Here is a 20049-nt window from a genome sequence, read left to right as displayed (position 1 = left end):
CATGTGTTCCTTCTGTATTTTAACTCCCACTCCAACCCCACTTCTTCATGTGGCCAACTCCTTTAACTTAACTCAAATGTCACTTTCTCACAGCAAGACCTTTCCTAACTGCCCAGTCTGAATAAGGCACATTCCTCCATTATTCTCTCATAGCACCCAGATCTTTTCCTTCATGGCATTTATTGTAATCTGAAAAAACTTTACTTGTTTAAAGTAAAATTGTTCATCTCCTCCACAAAACTACCACTTTCAGCAAGACAGAGGCTCTGTTACCGTATCTTTAGAGGCTAGCACAGCTCCTAGAACATAACAGATCCTGATTAACTATTTCATTGACGGATATAGATAAATGCTCTGTTTTATGTCTGACAATTAATTGCTAACATTTACTAAACACTTATTATTGAATATATTCCAAGAACTGTTCCAAATGCTTTATATATATTGTCACATTTAATTCTCCCAGTAATCTCATGAGGTATAAACACTATTGTTATCTTCATTAACAGATAAGAAACTAAGCACAGAGAGATTAAGTAACTTGTCTGAAGTCACAGCTAGACAGTAAAAGAGTCTAAATTCAACCGCAGGTAGTCTGGACTCTAGCTCTTATACTGCGGTATAGTTGCTGTGACATACCAAAGATACTTTTACAATAAGAATTTTCTTCGTGGAAATTGACTGGTAGGTCCTCTGTGACAACGTATTTTTACTTGACCAGAAAAAGCATTTCACAAGGGAAGACACACTTGCACCTACTACTGTAACACTTTCTTCAGATGAGTAGAAAAAATAATCATAAAGATGTGCCAAATATGGAACATTCCCTACGTATCTGCCTAACTAACTTATCTTCCACATACGAATCAACTTCAAAAGGCTATGGGAGAAGCACTTGGGCTTTTCCCTTTTCAATCTCATTCTTCTTTTTAAGAGTCCCTGCCTAAGGTAACAACCAAGAACTAAAGCCAAAACAAACATGTACAAGCTCTCAGGTCAGGTCATCGAATTAGTGGAACATTAAAATATTTTTCATTTTTAAAAACATATGACTTTGTTTCTGCATATCCTGTGGCCAAAATGAAATACGGGATGGAAATTAACAACAAAAATAAAAGCCTCTGTTTCTATGTTTTCCTTTCCTTTAACATACTGAACTTTAATGATCAAATTAATCTAACACAGAACAATGACTACCCTGACACAAAAACATGACAAGTTAAGGTCTGTCATATTTCCCCCCAAAAATGCAACTTCAAATTCTAGTGTTTATTCCCTAACCACAATGAAATAAGTATGAAGAAACAATGTGCCTGTTTCAAATACATGTATTGTATTTGAAACATGCACACAATAGTATGACTCCTATATCAAATACTAAATAATAATAATGGTTAACACTCAGAGAACACTACAACCAGGCTTATTTATTTTGTTAATTCATTTAGTTTCCTATAACGACCCCCATAACATAGTTGTTATTATCTGTATTCTACAGGTTGGAACTCAGAGAGATTGAGAAATCTGCCTGAACTCACCATGATCTTTTGAGTCTGACCATGGCAGAGCTAGGATTCAACTACTTTATAATTTCCCTATCTTATAGAAACTGTCATATCAACAGTCATGTAATCTAATCGCCTACCCTACCCACTAGAGCATTCTACCAGCTGAAGCTTCAGCACTTTCACTAAGAACAAAAATAAAACAAAAACAAAACCTCATTACTTTCAAAGGCAGCCCATTCTTCAAATCTACTCCCAATCAACATCTCAATTCCTTCAACCATACCTCAGATGGCATTATTTCAAGTCCCTGAGCATTATTCGTCCCTTTTAAAACAGGGCAACAGGGCATCTAGAGTGGATTAAATATGCCAGGTATGGCCCAGTCATCTCAAATTAGAGAAAACCTTATCTCTATTATCTTAGAAATTTATTACAGCAGTCCAAACTTTACTATTTTGGGTAGCCACGTCACCAATGACTTTTGCCTGGTTTACATTTAGGAAAATTGTTCTTTAATTCATAATCACTGTTAAGCAATCTATTCCTTGAGTTCTTCACACCCAAGTACTGGTCATTATTCCGGTTAAATTTCACTTCTTCTATCTGGCTAATGACCTCCCCATTTGATGATTTCTGGGTTTTGGCTCATCTTCATACTTCAGTTGTAACTCATTTGCAAAGTTATTCAACATGCCACCATTGCCTCCATACAAGTCATTAATAAAATGTTTAATAGGAGAGGAAAGAATCCTAAAACCTGACCTTGGAGATCTCTGTCCAAGGAACCATTCATGCCTTCATCGGGCTCCTTAGAATACAGCTACTAACGTAGTTATAAAGCTCCCTATCCACATGCTTATTCGTTGACACTTCTCCATATCATCCTCAAGTATGTCAAACTTTTTCAAATATCTTATGGATATATATTACACCTATTGCACTATCCTGATCTACAAGTTCAATAAGCCTATCAAGGAAAGAAGGAATGAAAGAGAAAAAGACAAAAGGTTAGTCTGTCATGACTTGTTCCTAGAGAAACCCATGCTGGCACATAGTCAGTTTTTCTTGGTGCTCCATCATGAATAAAGCACTATTAAGTTAAAAACAGAATTTGACTCCATAGTTTAACTATAAGAAGAAAAAAAAAAAAAAGAAGAGTTTCATATTCAGGTGATGAAAATAGGAATATTACATTATAGTTCTTCATATAATAATATAAATAAAATATCTGAAATATTTGAAAACATTTAGAAGTATTTCCAGTGCTACCACTTTGGTCTACAAAGGTAAATTTTATATTTACTTTCAGTTATTAAAATGCCTTTGTTGGGTTTCTCGTATATCTAAATAAATCTCAGTTAATTAAGCAGAGATGTTATTAATCTGAACATACTAAATAAAAACACAGTAGTTCTGGAAGAATATTAACTGCTAGGCAGATCATGAGTGAAGCCAAGTTGGCCTTATTCTAAATCCCAGTGTTTCAGAGCTGGAAAAGACCTGGTATTTATAGCACAATTATCTCTTTTTATAGATGAAGATTCTAAGGCTCTCAGAGATGGAATGACTTGACCAAGCTCATAAAACTAATTTTCTGGCATGGTTGGACACAGAAATTAGATTTACTCAAGGGCCACTGATAATGTTTCACAAAACCATGTCATTAAAAGAAATAATAAAAAGAACAAAACATATTCTTTCTTACCAGCTGGACTTCACCAAAAGCACCTCTTCCAATAACTTTTACAACATCATAGTCTTCTGCCTTCATCTGTAGACCTCTGATCTTTTTCACAATTTTCTCATCTACAGTAAAAAGATCACCATAATATCAATCACCATATTGATAAGCAACCTTTTAAAATAATCACCATATTTGTAAACAAATTTTTATTTCAAGAAACTGGGCTTAGTTTCCAGCTAAGTCCGTCAATTTTTAAATGTTGCTATTTAAAACTCTAAGACACATACACTTTACATCAAAGGACAAAACTCTCTAGCTTAACACATATAAACACATTAATGACTACCAAAAAGTAGCAGTTAAACTATTCTGTTTCTGACTCTGTTGCTTGGCAAGTTATATGACAGCTGAAACTATGACGATCCAGGCAATCCTGGAGTACACTCTGAATCACTGCAGAAAGCTGCTATGAAAGTACACAAGGCTAATCTCAATCATCAATATTGGTAGATTACTTCTTTGAAAAACAGTAATCACATATTGTAGATTTGATAACTATAGATAAGATTTTTTAATTAGGAAAACAGCCTAGTCTCTGATTAATTCCAAATTAAAGAGCATACTGTGTTCACATAAAGTGTATATAATTATTTTGAGAATTTCTTATTCTCAGAATTCAACTTCATTTACAACTTCATTGCAACATCAATACTGGCATATATTAATAGTTACTACGTTTATGGCAATAACTGTTATCACATTATCTTTCATTAACTAGACTGAAATGTCTACATTTATACAAACATAAAGCTCATTAAGTCTTCTGGATAATGTAAAGCTAAGTCTTAGAGTTGTTAACATTAATTAAAAACTTCTCTTGGAACTGCCATAAATGACCTGTCCTGAAATTCTAAGCAATCTTAATTTAATCAAAATCTTGAACTTTACCTACTTTACATACTTTGATTTGGCAATTCTGCTTTGAAATAAAGAATATTAGTATTTAAATAAATCAAATAGCAAATAAAAAAATTAATAAGTTAAAAGTTTGTGGACTGTAATAATACTAATTAAACATAAATCTCTATCAAAAGTAGAGTCAGGGCTTCCCTGGTGGTGCAGTGGTTGAGAGTCCGCCTGCCGCTGCAGGGGACACGGGTTCGTGCCCCGGTCCGGGAAGATCCCACATGCCGCGGAGTGGCTGGGCCCGTGAGCTACGGCCGCTGGGCCTGCGCGTCCGAAGCCTGTGCTCCGCAGCAGGAGAGGCCACAACAGTGAGAGGCCCGCGTACCGCAAAAAAAAAAAAAAAGTAGAGTCATATGATCAAATATGAAATTTACACATACTTACATCTATTTAAGAAATTATCTATATTTTTGTTTTTCCTCAAAGCAGGGAAATCCAAATCAAGGACCAAGGAATTTAAGCCATCCTGTTTAACAAAAAAATAAAAAGAGAAAAAAGAAAGTTGTTACAATTTTCAAGCATTCAAGATAAAAAGCCTTTAAATTTTATTGTTTTGTTCTCACTGAGTAAATGTTAATCCACTTTGATATGAAACTGCCCCCAGTGGCACCATATCCAATAGCTTTAAATAGTTTCCTAACTTCTGCCAGAGAATATTAGGGTTGACCCTATCATGTTTTCCATTGTACTTTTAGCCAAGAGAAAAACGTCATTTTAGAATATGCATCCACTATTATTTTTGCTAGTCAGATGTCTTTTCTCTCTTCCAATGTCCAGTAAAATTTTACCAAGCTTTTGACTTTAAGAAATACACCCAGACTAGTTCCCATTCATTCAACAAGCATTAATTTTGTGCCTAGTGTATACAAAGAATAGAAAATCTAAAAATAAGTGAGACACTAACTATCCTTACCCTCAGGAAATTCAGGCTCAAAACTAAATTTCCCCTAAAAACATGAAAACAGGATGATGCACTGTTCAGGTTTCTATTTTCTTCTGTAAGTTTTCTGTATTTTCCAGACTTTCTACAACAAGCATGCATTAAATTTATAATCAAAATATGAAAAAGTACATACATATAACTTGGTGGGAGTGAAAAAAACTAGTAAGAAACAAACCAAGTCACAAATTACTTAATGGATATGCTTGTGAAGAAAACAGTATTTTTAAAACACTAGTGCATATATTGTTTCATCCCCAAGTAAATGAGGAGGGCAGAAGGACATATTCTCATTTAAAAAATAAACTAAAGTTCAGAGAGATTAAGTGACTTTGGCATGCCCAAGTCTTGCTATTAGAAAATGATGTAGCAAAATACTACCTAAATCTTAGAGGTTCAATATACTTAACTCATCTCCCTCATCTCAACCACCAATGGAAGCTTGGAAGGGGAAAGAAGGAAGCTGGAGGATTACAGAAAACAAAACAGTAATAAAGAGAACTTTTGAGGATCTGGGTAGGGAGAAAATGTGGGGAAAATTACATGCAAAACTTAGAAAGGTAACTTGAGTTTTTAATTTACTAATTCTAGAAGAACTGAAAGTTATCACAGAGAAATAGAGTTACACAAAGATTAAATAAACAGGAAAAAATCTGGAAAGTTTATAAATATTTTCCCATAATATACCCCACTAGTATAGAGTCAGAGAGCTTTTTCAGCAGTTGGAACACTTGAACAGTTGCTCAACTCAACAATAATACTATTTTGGGTTTTTAAAACTATTTCTTAAAGATCACATACTATTTCATTTGTGCATTAAGTATTTTGGTAATATTTATTTTTGAATAATACTAATACCTTAATTTGCTAATAGTTTACATCAGAAGATAATGTAGGGGTAATACATATTTATATATTTACATTTATACTTGAGGTTCTATGTTTATAAATTTTTACATTTGAAACATTCTATTTAGTACCAATTTTTAAGAAACAAATTCTCAATTTTTAAAAGATACTAGTATTTTCAGTACACAAAATTGATACTGAGTTACAGTTGCTGGATTACCTCAAGACTTGAATGAAAGCCCATGTCTATGACCATCCTCGTTAAGCAGTTTCATATAAACCTTAGGAGGTTAAGATTTTTTTTTTCAGTGTCTTGTGATTTCAACTGTGATTCTTTTCATAGAAAGTGATAATAAAGCTAAGAAACTTTTAAAAGAATAAAACTTATATTAAACAAAAGCCTACAATTAAAACTTCAAAGCAATGAAGAAAATTAACACTATTTGTCCCTTTCCCTACTTTCAAATGCACAGAGATGACAGGAGAACATTTAAAAGTCATAGCCCCACTGAAAGGAAAAAAACACCACCACCACAAAATATTCAAGAACGAGAAAGAAAAATGCTAAGCAATGTAGGAGCTAAAGTAGGAGCTAAAGTCACAAAGATCTACTGGACTTCAGGGCAGAAAGCAATAAGACCAATAACTGAGAATTAAAAGAACCTAAATGTGGTAATGGGCGAAAACCAGACTGATTACTGGGGTTTAAAACAGTAGCTGGAGTGAAAATCCCAGCTCCTAAAAAAGACACTAAAAAAAAATCTTATTGCCCAAGTTTCATATGAAACTGCATAAAGAGGTAGAGCAGACACAGCTTTCAAGTAAATCTTAAGCTAAGCCCCCAGAACTTGCCCAGTTACCAGATCTCCCGCATCTCTAGTATCACTGGCTTAAAATGTGAATCAGCTGTAATACTGGAACTGACTTGGGTTGTCTGTACGTAAAAAGTTAGCATCAGAGGACAGTAGAGAGAAAAGTGATTTATCCTACTCTCTTTCTGAATAAACAGGTACAAGCCAACATCCAATTTTTCCCATTACAATCGTCATGGTGGAAAAAAGTATGTACAGAATGGCCTATTTTCCTAACTTTTCCTGAACACAGAGCCTTTTATACTTTAGTTGCCAAGAAGGAACTACTCTCACTATAAACTGCTTCTAAATATCTAACTGTTTTTCAATCTCCAAATAAAATGCACCCACCAAGGAAAAAAAAGAAAAAGAAAAAAAAGGAAGGAGGTTGGAAAGACTTCACCAACCTGGAATGTCTAAAGTGATAAGCAAAATGATGAAGACATCCTTCCAGAAATTTCAATTGTTAAATGCAGCAAATTATCTTTTAGCTGAAAGTTTCATAATGTTATGAGTTGTGAGTATATGGGTGGTATTTAAAGCCATAAAACTAGATAAGATCACTAAAGGAGTGAGTGTAGACAAATAAAAAAGGACCAAGGACTGAGTCCTGGGATACACCACTTATTAAGAGATTGTGGAGTACAGGAGACTGAGAAGCAAGCAGTAAAGGAGGGAGAAAATCGAGACTGCTGTGGTACCTTGGAAGCCAGGTGAAGCATGTAGCAAAGAGGGAGAGAGTGATCCACAAAATCAATATGACTGGTAAGTCAAGTAAATCAAGACTGAGACATTAGACACTTTGAGATCATCAGTGGCTTCTATAAAAGCTATTTAGATCATAAATTTGTTGTTTCCAAACCACCGTGCACCACTTTCTTAGCACTTGTTTTTCTATAATTGCTGCATGTTTAAAAAACAAAACAAAAACCTCCTTTAAGATGTTACTGGGAATTCCCTGGCGGTCCAGTGGTTAGGACTCCGCACTTTCACTGATGAGGGTGCAGGTTCAATCCCTGGTCGGGGAACTGACATCCCGCAAGCCGCACTGCGCAGCCAAATTAAAAAAAAAAAAGATGTTACTGTGAGTTCACATTCATAGACCCTAAATAATACCAAGCATTCAACTTGACCATAAGTTATGTGATACCTTACGGTCTATCTACCAAAAACTATAACTAAATTACACAGGTCAATACAGTATTTATTATTAATAATAGGAACTTTCTTGACTACTTTGTACCATGTGCTGAGCACAGCTCAACCAATCAACATTTTAATCCTCACAACAATGTATAAACTAGGTACTATTATTATACTCACATTTAGTAAGTACAGAAACTGAAGTTTAGAGAGGTTAAAAAACCTGCCCCAGCCAATACATTTTATAAGTGACAGAATCAGAATTTTATGATACATTTATACTTTATTACTGAAATTAAAGTTAATAAAGTTATTCCTCTAACAGAATACTGAACAATATCCACATTTTAAAGTTAAGACAACAAAATAGGAAACATATTTCTGTGTATCTGCTGTACAGATAAGTGACCAGGATGTGTCATGTAAATGAATTTGTAATATTTACATTTTCTCCTTCTGTTATTACAACTCCAAATACAAACACAAAAGTAAAAACAGTGGGGCCAAACAAATCCATCGCTAGCGTATAAAACATAGATTTTAAAGCCACCCTCTATGCATGCAGAAAACCTTCTGAATCTTATGTATACGCCATATTATTTTTTATAGTAAACTTTCTATTTCACCTAGAAAAACTAAGTAATATTAACTAATCTGCTATCATTTATCAATATCAGTTAAATAAAATACTTAATGCTTATTTTATAATATAGCTTTGTAAGTACATTAGTTTAAGATCTGTCAACCAAATTAATGACAGACTAAATTTATCCTGTCCCCTATCAAAAAAGAATATTTGAAGGAAAAAAAAAGTTATCTAGGAAAGTAAGAAATTAAAGAGTAATGGGTGAAAGTATATTGCACATATTTTGTGTGATATATGTTAACTTCACCATAAGCTTGAGTAGCTACTTTAACAAAGCATAAAAATTGTTTTCTGGTTTGCTTTTATGAATCTTTACCTATAGCTATAGTAAAATCAGCTCTTAAAGCTCTCTACAAAACAATATAGGTGGTACATTAATGAAGTAATAGGTGTCTAAGAGAGTAATATTCATATTTAGAACAGTTAAGGGAATATTATAACAAAAACTTGCTTAAAACCTGAACTCTGAATTGTGGGGAAGGGGAACCTCTGAACAAAGAATACAGTTCCCACTGATCTTAAGCCTTTCATGCTATATATCAATACATATAGTATATATACTTTTCTCTCTCTCTCTCTCTCTCTCTCTCTCTCTCTCTGTGTGTGTGTGTGTGTGTGTGTGTGTGTTATACATCATTAAAACTGTTTTGGATGTACTGGACAACAATCAATTAACTGACAAGATAAAAACATCACAGGGCAAATAAACAGTAAAACATTTAAAAACCTGTATGCCATCACTATTCTCAGGCATTTTCACATATCTTATCTAATATACTGTCTACTTCATCAGAGAGGAAGTATGAGACAAAAATTAGTTAAAAATTCCCCAAGTTTGCTAAGTTTCAATGAAGGTTTTCTATTATAGAGACTTATCCTCCAAACACTTTTAAATCCTTATTTGTGTTTGAAGCTGGGAGGGAAGGGGTCATGCGGAGTCATACAACCTTAAATTCTGTATCCCATCTTCCAAGTAAAGAAAAATAGGTTTCTTGTAATTTTTAAAACCAATCCGGCAATTGTAAAGGAGAGTGCACTGCTGAGTGAATCTGAGATGGAATTAACAGAATTTCAAACACAAAACTGTCCTTCCCTATTATTAGACATGTCACTATTATTTGATATGTCACTACAGTTCTCACTAATATTTTTTAAGACTACAGAGATTTAACTCTTTCATTTTATATCCCACATAAAAACAATCACTGAAAATATTTCAGTATCACATCCATTATACTCACAAACATAATATCCTCAGTTTTCCAGGCAAATATTAATCAAATCTAAACAATGAACTTCTTAAGGCGCAACCAAGTACTTTACAAACCAAGTTCACAGGAAAATTAAAGGGCAAAAATATATACCCACAAATCACACTAGGAAATCAACATTCATTAAGCCCCTACTTTGTGCCAGACAGAGTAGAATCACTTTCTCATTTAATTCTCGTAAAAACCCCCACTGGAAAAGGAATGTATTAGGAAATGGAAAAGTGTTTTGGGACAGAGCCATTTTGGTACATAACAAAAGCAAAACTTGTAATCAGAAGTAGTTCTTTCTGCTACCCATACAACTACCACTAGGAACAGTGAAGAACATTTCAGCAAAACAAAAATAGTTGTTGGTGGTTGTTTTTAAAGCACATGCTCTTTTCTCCCTCTGACTACTTATGTAGCTGTACAGACTCAATGGTCTACCTATCTATCTATCTATTTATTTATGACTGCGTTGGGTCTTCGTTGCTACGTGCGGGTTTTCTCTAGTTGCGCCGAGCGGGGGCTACTCTTCGTTGCGGTGCACGGGCTTCTCTTTGCAGGGGCTTCTCTTGTGGCGGAGCATGGGTTCTAGGCGCACAAGCTTCAGTAGTTGTGGCACACGAGCTCAGTAGTTGTGGCTTGCGGGCTCTAGAGCGCAGGCTCAGTAGTTGTGGCACAGGTGCTTAGTTGCTCCGCGGCATGTGGGATCTTCCCGGACCAGGGCTCGAACCTGTGTCCCCTGTACTGGCAGGCAGATTCTTAACTACTGCACTACAAGGGAAGTCCCTGGCCCACCTACTTTTAATGAAAAAGCAAAATATTCTTCTCAGTAGAACTATAGAAGCAAGGTGTACCTCCTCCTTACCCAGGAAGCGGTATTTCTTCTACACATCTGAGGGAATTTTTTTTTTTTAGTAACACTTCTAAAAATTAGAAAAACTTTTAAAACCTTTTAGATTCAATATCTGTCCCATCTCTCTTTTGTCCACTGTATGTGCACTTCCCTACAAATAAAAGAAGTGAGCAAGTCTCGGTAAGGGAATCTAATGCACTATATTTTGGTCTGTTTTACATTTTGGTAGTCTATAAATTTTTATTTGGCAGAGAAAAGGTCTCATTGCTAAAACAATTTGAAAAATAATAGTTTAGGCAAATCTAAAGTTTCTAAACACCGATTACCAACTATCATTTCATACAAAATTCCGCTGCTTATTGATCAATTTCTGGCAATAACTGTACTTCAAGTAGGAACAATTTCTTGTCAATCAATTTAGAGACACGTTAGTATCACTGGTTTAAAAGAAAATTACTTAAAAACACTGAACATAAAATCATCCTTAACTGGAACTCACAAATAGCCATAATTTCTCCTACACTCCAAGGGAGTAGTTAGCGAAACAAACACATATGTGAACTTTATTCTGACAACCATCTTCTATGGCTGATAGCTCTATCTACTTCTACCCTAGTACTCAGTACCATATTTCCAAGTATCCAACAAATATCCAACGGACCTCAGAAATCTCCCAAGTTGGGTAAATGTACTCAATGCGAATGTATAAGATGATCCACTGAGGTGCAAGAAGAAAATATTACAATTTTACACATTTAAGCTTAAAAAATTTTAAGTTTAACATAGAGGTTTTCAGCAACATCTCACTCTTGTTACCTTTCATTGAATTGTGACATACTACAGCTGACATGTACCCAGATTTTTAAAAATTTACTAGTAGAAAGATTACCAAGCAGATTGAAAAGCATTCCATTTTGGGGTGCAGACATATGCCAAGGCTTACCAAACTGTACAATTTCATTATGTACAATTTATTTTATGTCAATTACACCTCAATAAAGCTATTTTTAAAGTGAATGTAATGTATATAATCACAGATTTAAGATAATACCAAAATGCAATTAGTACAAACAAACAAAAGAACAGTGTTAACTCTTAACCTACTCCTTATATAAGCTCTTATTGCCCAAACTATGAGGCTAAAAACAATGGCAAGCTAATCACATCACCGCCCCCCAAAATTAAAGCCTATTTGAAATATGGAATTACATCCAAAATCATTAATGATGTACTGCTATAATCTGAATTTCTGTAACACAAATTATCCCATATGTAACTGGCAAGTAAGGGAATAATTTGAATATTAAGTAAAATATGTGATTTTTTCCAGCTTGTTAATGTTTTTAAATGATGGGCAAACTTTCTCAAGTTAAAGAGAAAGCCTTAGCAATATAGAATGACATTAAGAAAAAAGCCAAAAATCACGCAGAAACGCCTTACTAAAGTACAAATAGTAGCTTCAAAATCCCCTACACTGTTCATGACATTAAGCTATCTAGTAAGGTTACAAGTGCAGTTGAAAAAGCTGAGAAGATATTTTTCCTTTGTTAAAAACAAACAAAAACCTGATAAAGAAGGCTATAGAAATAAAGGCCTTCATAGGCCTAAATCTCAAAGAAAAAAGCTCAAGCCTCAGGGTTTAAGGCTACTGATATTCAAATGTCTGTGATGCTGGGTACAAATGTCAACAGAGATTTAACTTTGTTGCTATTTTTATTTGAATTATTGTTTTTGTTAGCGTTATGGTTAAAATTTGTATAGGTTTTGCACAGTCTGTTCCTACTCTATTATTCTCATAAGCCGTGTTATTTATGGTGCATGATTTTTGCAGAACACAAAGCTTTTCAGAAATTCATATTTCATGTTAATGACGGAAGCCATCACAATTTAAAACCTAAACAACAGGAACATGAAAAATATCTCTATAATTATTTGCATAATATTTAATGCCTGTGTGCTACCCAGAATTTTACAAATTTTCATTGAGCTTAATGATAAATGTTTGAAAGCCTTGTGCTTTAGTTTTGTTTCTTTTTTAAATTATTTTTATTTTTTATTAAAATAAAAAAATAAAACTTGTTAGTTTCTTTAACATCAAAAAAAGGTTTCTTTTTTTTATTTTTTTGTTTTTAATTCAGACATCATTGGGAAACACTGGATTTTTCTAATGGCTGAAATGTATGAAAAACAATATGGTAAAAAACTAAAATACATTTTCTTGAGACCAAGTATCTTTGGAACGCACACACACAAAAAATTGAAAAAGTTGATGTAATAAGCAACAAAATAAATTACTCCATAAAAGAGGTTTACTACACAATTGGAAGAAAGTACACACTTCTTCTAACCTGATCAGTTAAAATATGGTTGGATACTGTTGTAATGAAGAAAATATACTGTATTCTCAATAGTAAATTACTTCTTTAATAAAACTAAATTTGAAGGAAAAACCTCTGTAACAGTAACCACTGAGAGAGCTGATACTTTAGCTGAAATACAAAACTGCCTCTAGAACTACATTACATATAGTATATAACATGCAATTCATTCAGTGAACAGCTTTTAGAACTAAGAAATTAAATCCGTAAGAGCACAAAGTGCTATAATGGCATCAACACTGTAAAATTTATAAAAATAAGATTTTTAAAGTTGACAGAACTTTCTTTGTAGTGAGATGAAGAACGACCATAAAAAAATTTTAATTTCACATAAAAGTTTTCTAGCTATCTTGTCACAATGAACTTTAAAAAGCTATTGAACTTAGAGATGAATTACCATTTTTCTTCTATTCTATAAAAAGGCAAGTGTTCCAAATCTGATCTTGCCTATGATAACGAGTACTTACTAATAGTATGCTGGCAGACATTTGGGGGAAAAAATTAACAGATTTTGTCTCAGTAAAGGTAATATGTTAACAACAAATGACAAAAGAAAAACTTCCTTTTTAGAAGAAATTCTTGCTATGGAAGGAATATTTTTGAAAAAGGGTGTGTCTGGAAATGTTTCCATCCATATGTGAATTTTGCAGATAATAAGATGCTTGGCCTATCAAAATTGTTTTTTAACTTTCACATCCATGTTTTTAAAATTTGAAAACATAATTTTCTGACCCAGTTAAAGATGTTCAGCCATATGTTAAAATATAAAAATAAATTATTTCTGATTTGCTTTCAAGAACTGTACTCATCAGAGAAAACAGCAATTTACTAACCGAATTTCAACAACCACACAAAAAAGTTGTATAGCTAGTGGACGGAACTGAAAAATGAGTATTGTGATTAATAACTGCAGCCACTGATATACTGTGCTTCTTCCACTTGTATCCATGTATCTTTGTGAAATTAAAAAAAAAAAAAATCCTGATAGTCCTTAAAACGCAGTAGCAAAATAAACTGAACTTCAAACTCGATCTTCAATTCACTGTACAACATGAAGCCAAAACTTTTAAAAGCAATTAAGCATATTTAATTTAATGAGAAAAGTTTTTCTGGTGTCATAAATATCTAAAAAATATGTTTATAGATTTAGCTTATACTTTTGAACTCCTGTTTCATGTGTATTTTATAACATACACAGTATTTTAATAGATGTACACAAATTATAAATAAGACATGTCTATTTGAAGATATTTCAAAACTCTTTTACTGATGTAATACAAGAGTAATAGTTTGAAGATCACAGATTCCTTAAACGTAATGAATTTTTTATTATCCTTAAAGGTAAACATTTTTATTTTTCATATTTAAAGTAGCGAATATATGCCCCAAGACTGTTGGGTAAATAAATATTCAGCCAGCATCTTGGCATCAACATAACCAAAACAATTCATATTTTCTCATTCAAATCTTACCTACTCTATATCTAATAAGCAGTGCCATTTTATGTAAGTCAGATTCCGAAATCCTTTTCTTTGTCCTTTACATCAAGTCATTCCCTCTGTACTGATGATACTTCCTCTAAGGTCTCACAGGTGCTTCCTTCTCCACTCCAATCCCCATTATGCTTTGCTCAGATTCTGATTATTTATTACCTACTAACTTGTTTCCTTGACTTTAATCACCCACTGCTCCAGCCCATCTCCAGCCTACTATTAAGTAGTCAATCTTCTTGAAATTTAAATCTGTACCTTTCATGCCCTCCTTAAAATTATTCGACAGCTTACAAATGCTTAGAAAAGGAAACCCTTAACTAGCATTCAAAATTCTGTGCCATCTGGCCCCACCAACCTTCTGCAATCTTACTTCCCATTGTTCTACTATTCTTCACTCATATTTGTTCTAGATCTGTACTGTCCAATACAGAAGCCACTGGCTACGGGGTGGCCATTGAGCACTTGAAATGCGATAGCCCAAACTGAGATATGCTGTAACTATAAAATACACACTAGATTTCAAAGACTTAGTACCAAAATAAGAATGTAAAATATCTAATTAATATTTTTAAATATTTTTTACATGTTAAAATAATATTTGGGTTATATGGGTTAAATACATTATTAAAATTAATTTCACCTTTCTATTTTTTTTTTTTTTTGGCGGTACGCAGGCCTCTCACTGTTGTGGCCTCTCCTGTTGCGGAGCACAGGCTCCGGATGCGCAGGCTCAGCGGCCATGGCTCACGGGCCCAGCCGCTCCGCGGCATGTAGGACCTTCCCGGACCGGGGCTCGAACCCGTGTCCCCTGCATCGGCAGGCGGACTCTCAACCACTGCGCCACCAGGGAAGCCCACCTTTCTATTTTTTTAAATATGACTACCAGAAAATTTTTAATTTTATATTTGACTCACATTATATCTCTATTTAAGAGCACTGCCTAGACCAACAAAACTTTAACCTTTCACACTGATCTTTCTACCCTCATAACTTTGCTTATATCAGCCTTTCACCACAGAACATTCAACACTTACTAACCATTTGTCAAGGGGCAACCATGTACCATGACTGAGTGCTAAGCATAAGAAAATATTCTTCATGATCATCTCTACTTGCCAGATCTTATCTCTGCTTCAAGATCAGCTCAAATGCAGTTTATTTCCATGAAACCTTCCTTGATATGCCAGGATAAAAATTTCCCATCTTTTGAACTCTGACATATTACATGTTCTTCAATGAACATGTCACTTTCTACTTACAACAGTTATTCCTACACAGTGCTTATCACATCTATTAGCTGTAAATTCCTTAAGTACAGAATTCTTCACATTCAATTTGATTCCTCTAATGGTTCTGTCATGAAACTTTACACAGATAAGAGTCTGCCCTCAAACACTGGTGATACAATTATCTAAGATTAAATAAGTTACACTTAGTAAAGCAAGAAAGTAGGTATTTATGTTAGCATTATTCACAATTCAATTATTATCTTGAACTTCTTTATGACCATTCCTTTCACCTTCCTGCTCAAGCGGAAACAGATTTCCTTACTTTTTCCCTTGATGACACTACCTACCTTACATTACCTCTCAAATGGTAGATCTTGCAGGTGGGGTAAATGTTCTCTTTGCTTCTAGTGGTCAATCTTAGATCACTCTTCTTCCTCTTTCTGCAAACTGTGAGCTTTGAAACACATCATCAGCCACCCACCACGCCCCTTCTTATGCACCCGCCACCCACTGTCACTAACCCTCAGTCTCTGAAGATTTTAGTTCCTTGCTAACTGACACACTCTCTAACACTAATCCTGTCATAATTCTTGGTGATGTCATTATACTCCTAGATATCCTAATACTCTGGACAATCCACTTGTGTGGTCTCCTTAACCTTATCATTACCAATAATTGTAACACCTCATAATCTCAATTTTAAACATCCTACTCATTGACCACCACCTCCTATCTTTCTAGCTCACTCTAATACTTCAACAATCTTTTGACGCAAAAGGGACCTTCAATCCAGATCCTATCATTTTCCACTGTCCTTCATCCTCTCAACTCTTATGTTTACTCTTTACATAATTCGTATTCCAGTCAATCATCATAATCATTGCCCTGTGCTTACCCTCGTGCTCCTCTTAATCATACTCTCCTGGAAGAACTACATCACCAGTTAAATGCAACTCTCTCTACTCAGTACTTGCTTGCGCCTCCAGAACTAAATGTGACTTAAAAAACACACAACCATGCTCAAGTGGCCCTCTGCTGACTGACAATCCTAGATTATCTCCCTGGTCCATTCTCTCTCCCACTCTCCTGCATGATTTCACACTTTCTCCTCTCTTCTCAAACCTCTCAAAAATCTCCTCTCCCAACCTCATTCTCAGCTAAGGTCTTGGCTTCTTACATCACTGAGAATTTACACAAGCTCTCATCACCAAATCTGTTCATATTTCTGCATTTATACCCATATATTCTTTCTTTTCTGCCATTATATTATATATTAATCACATTACATTATATTCGTAGTTACAGCCGACCCCTCACCTATACACTACATCTCCCATCCCCTCCTGCCTACTAACAGACAACACTGTAACTACTCCCCTCTGCCCCCACCACAGCCAACCTATCATCTCTTCATCTTTTATTCTCTATTTGATTACTGCCACTGGCATATTGTTATTTCTTCCTCTCTTAAGAAAATAAAATCTCTTGACTCGATTTCCCATACAGTTATCATTCTATTTCTCCCTTTGCCTTTATAGAGAAATTCCCTGAAAGAGAAATCTATGCCATCACCCCCATCCTTTCTCTTCCTATTCTCTTTAAAACTCACTCCAATCAATCCCCCCCAACCACCACCACCACTGCCACCACCCTATCTAAAAAGTTTTTCTCAAGCTTATCAATGACCTCCACATTTTGAATCTAATTATCATTTCTCAATCCACATTTTACGCTTGACTTCTTTCTTTCAAGAGCCTAAGTCCAAACACCTACAAATCCTGCCAGCATTGCCTTCAAAATGAATTCAGAATTCCACCAGTTTTCACGACCCCTACTACCATCACACTAGTTCAAGACACCACCCTATGAATTATTGCAAAAGCCTACTTACCAGGTCTCCCTGCTTCCAGCTTTGCCCTTCCTTTCTCCTTCAGATTATTTTCAAGGAACACAGAGACGATCCCATCACTCCTCTACTCAAAACCTCCAACGCCTTCCATTTCATCGGGAGTAAAGCGCAGATTCTCTGCTATGACCTATGAGGCTCTTCACGATCGTACTTCACCCACTTAATTGGTTAACTCTCAAGCCTCATCCCCTATTAGTTTCATTCTCACTCATTCTACTCCAGCCACACTGGCCTTCTAAAGGTTTTATTGTTTTTTGTTTTTTTGGCAGTACGCGGGCGTCTCACTGTTGCCGCCTTTCGCGTTGCGGAGCACAGGCTCCGGACGCGCAGGCACAGTGGCCATGGTTCACGGGCCTATAGCCGCTCCTCGGCATGTGGGATCTTCCCGGACCGGGGCACGAACCCGTGTCCCCTGCATCGGCAGGCGGACTCTCAACCACTGCGCCACCAGGGAAGCCCCTTCTAAAGGTTTTTAAAATCACAACAGGGGCCCTACACAAGGAATAAGTGGAACAGAGTAGAAAGGTAGTTCGGCAGCTGCCAGGGCCTTCACAAGACGGTACATCTGAGCAACATCACAGTTCTGTGGGGTGGTGAGCTGGCTGCATACAAAAGAACTGAGCAAATTAGTAACTATATGATAATAGGAACCAGCTCTTAATTTTGGGAGAACAGGTACAAATGTGGGGGGGAAAAAAGAGCTAGAATGAATACAGGGTGTTGGGCTAGAATTGGAGGTATTGGTGTAAATTTGTGATTTCCAATATATAAAAGCATATAAAAATATGTAGATATCTATATGGGTGTACACATAGACACCCCCATGTTTCCTTGGCCTGTCCACTGCAAGGGTCTGAGTGCAGGGACAGTTCAACAGCCATGAGCTTACCTGCCACCCAGACCATGGTTTTGAAATACTCTTCTCCACTAAAAAAAAAATTAGGGCTCCCTGGAGAAATAGCTGATTCCAGAACTAGAACAGGAAAATTTTAAGATGACCTTGTGCCAAAAGTAAGGAGGTGCATAGATGATAAAACTGAATAGAACTATACATATGCATTGTATCAATGTCAATATCCTCATTTTGTTAATGTACTACAGTTAAGTAAGATATAAACATTGGAGGAAATTAGGTGAAGGGTACACAGGACCATTCTGGACTATTTTTGCAACTTCCTGTGAATTTATAATTACTTCAAGATACAAGTTTTTTAAAAAAGTAAAGGGAATTCCCTGGCCATCCAGTGGTTGGGACTTTGCACTTCCGCAGCAGGGGGTACGGGTTCGATCTCTGGTCAGGGAACTAAGATCCCACATGCTGTGTGCTACAGCCAAGAAAAATTTTTTTTAAGTTAAAAAGATATTAATTAATTCTCTTTCTTACAGTAAAATGCCAACTAATAAAAGTCGAAGGAATACTTGAATCAGAATATCACGCTTTGGCAACCACCATGGTAAAAATTAATTTAGGTGAAAAACATCAATGGATGCTAAAACTAGTGGATTGAAGTGGGAATAGAAACATGATTTACATAGTCTCAAAGTATCTCCCCCCAAAATACTTATTAATTATGGGGGTGGGTGGGGGGCACTAGAAACTTGACAGACATCATCTTTAATCAAGTGATCTAAAGTTAACACTACCTAATAGGATAAACTGCATGCCACCAAAAAGGATTCATTAAGAAGAAAACAACATAACTTCTGTGAAACTGCAGCCAGAAATACATATCTTGAGTCTAGTCACCAGGAAACATTAGACCACCCAAATTGCAAGACAGTCTACAAAATGAGTGGCTTGTAATCTTCAGTATGTGAACAAATGAAAATCAAGAGAGACTGAGGAACTGTTCCAAATTGAAGGAGATTAAAGAGAGCTGGATGCAATTCATGGTCCTGGATCAGATCCTTTTTGTCTCAAGGACATTATTTGGGCAATTAACAAAATTTGAATGAGGTCTCTAGCAAAGTGTATACAGAAGTGTTTTTTAACTTTGCTGTAGTTTGAAACTGTTACCAAATTAAAAGTGTTTTTTTAAAAAACCACACCAAGGCATGTTCTTGACTCATGGCCTTTGGATCTGCTATTTCCTTCTGTCTGGAATGCTCACATCCACGTTTCTGCATGCCCAGCTCTCCTACTTCCACCAGGTTTTTACTTAAAAGGCACCTTCTAAACTATCAACACCCTATATAGTCATATCTTCCTCCTTGTTTTACTCTTTTCTCTTTACCATAAATCACTATCTTACATACAATTATCTTAACTATTTATTATTATCTGGCTGCCGATTAAAATCTAAACTGATGGCAGGGAATTTCTGTCTATTTTGTACACTGTTAC

At 35.3% G+C, this 20049-nt stretch overlaps 1 protein-coding gene across 1 annotated transcript in view; it reads right to left on the bottom strand.

Annotated features, from left to right (window-relative positions):
• The window catches only part of ROCK2 (Rho associated coiled-coil containing protein kinase 2), a 137052-nt gene that overhangs the window by 78815 nt on the left and 38188 nt on the right, over positions 1-20049 (bottom strand). The window contains exons 2-3 of the mRNA XM_060027086.1: positions 4543-4624; positions 3214-3314 (exon numbers count right to left, since the gene is read on the bottom strand). Of these exons, the coding sequence (XP_059883069.1) occupies positions 3214-3314; positions 4543-4624 (183 nt within the window). The remainder of the gene's footprint in view (positions 1-3213; positions 3315-4542; positions 4625-20049) is intronic.

Source organism: Delphinus delphis, chromosome 12, assembly GCF_949987515.2.
Source record: "Delphinus delphis chromosome 12, mDelDel1.2, whole genome shotgun sequence".
Lineage (NCBI taxonomy): Eukaryota > Metazoa > Chordata > Mammalia > Artiodactyla > Delphinidae > Delphinus > Delphinus delphis.
Note: the sequence above shows the minus strand (reverse complement) of the source record. Positions and strands in the feature narration are given on the sequence as shown.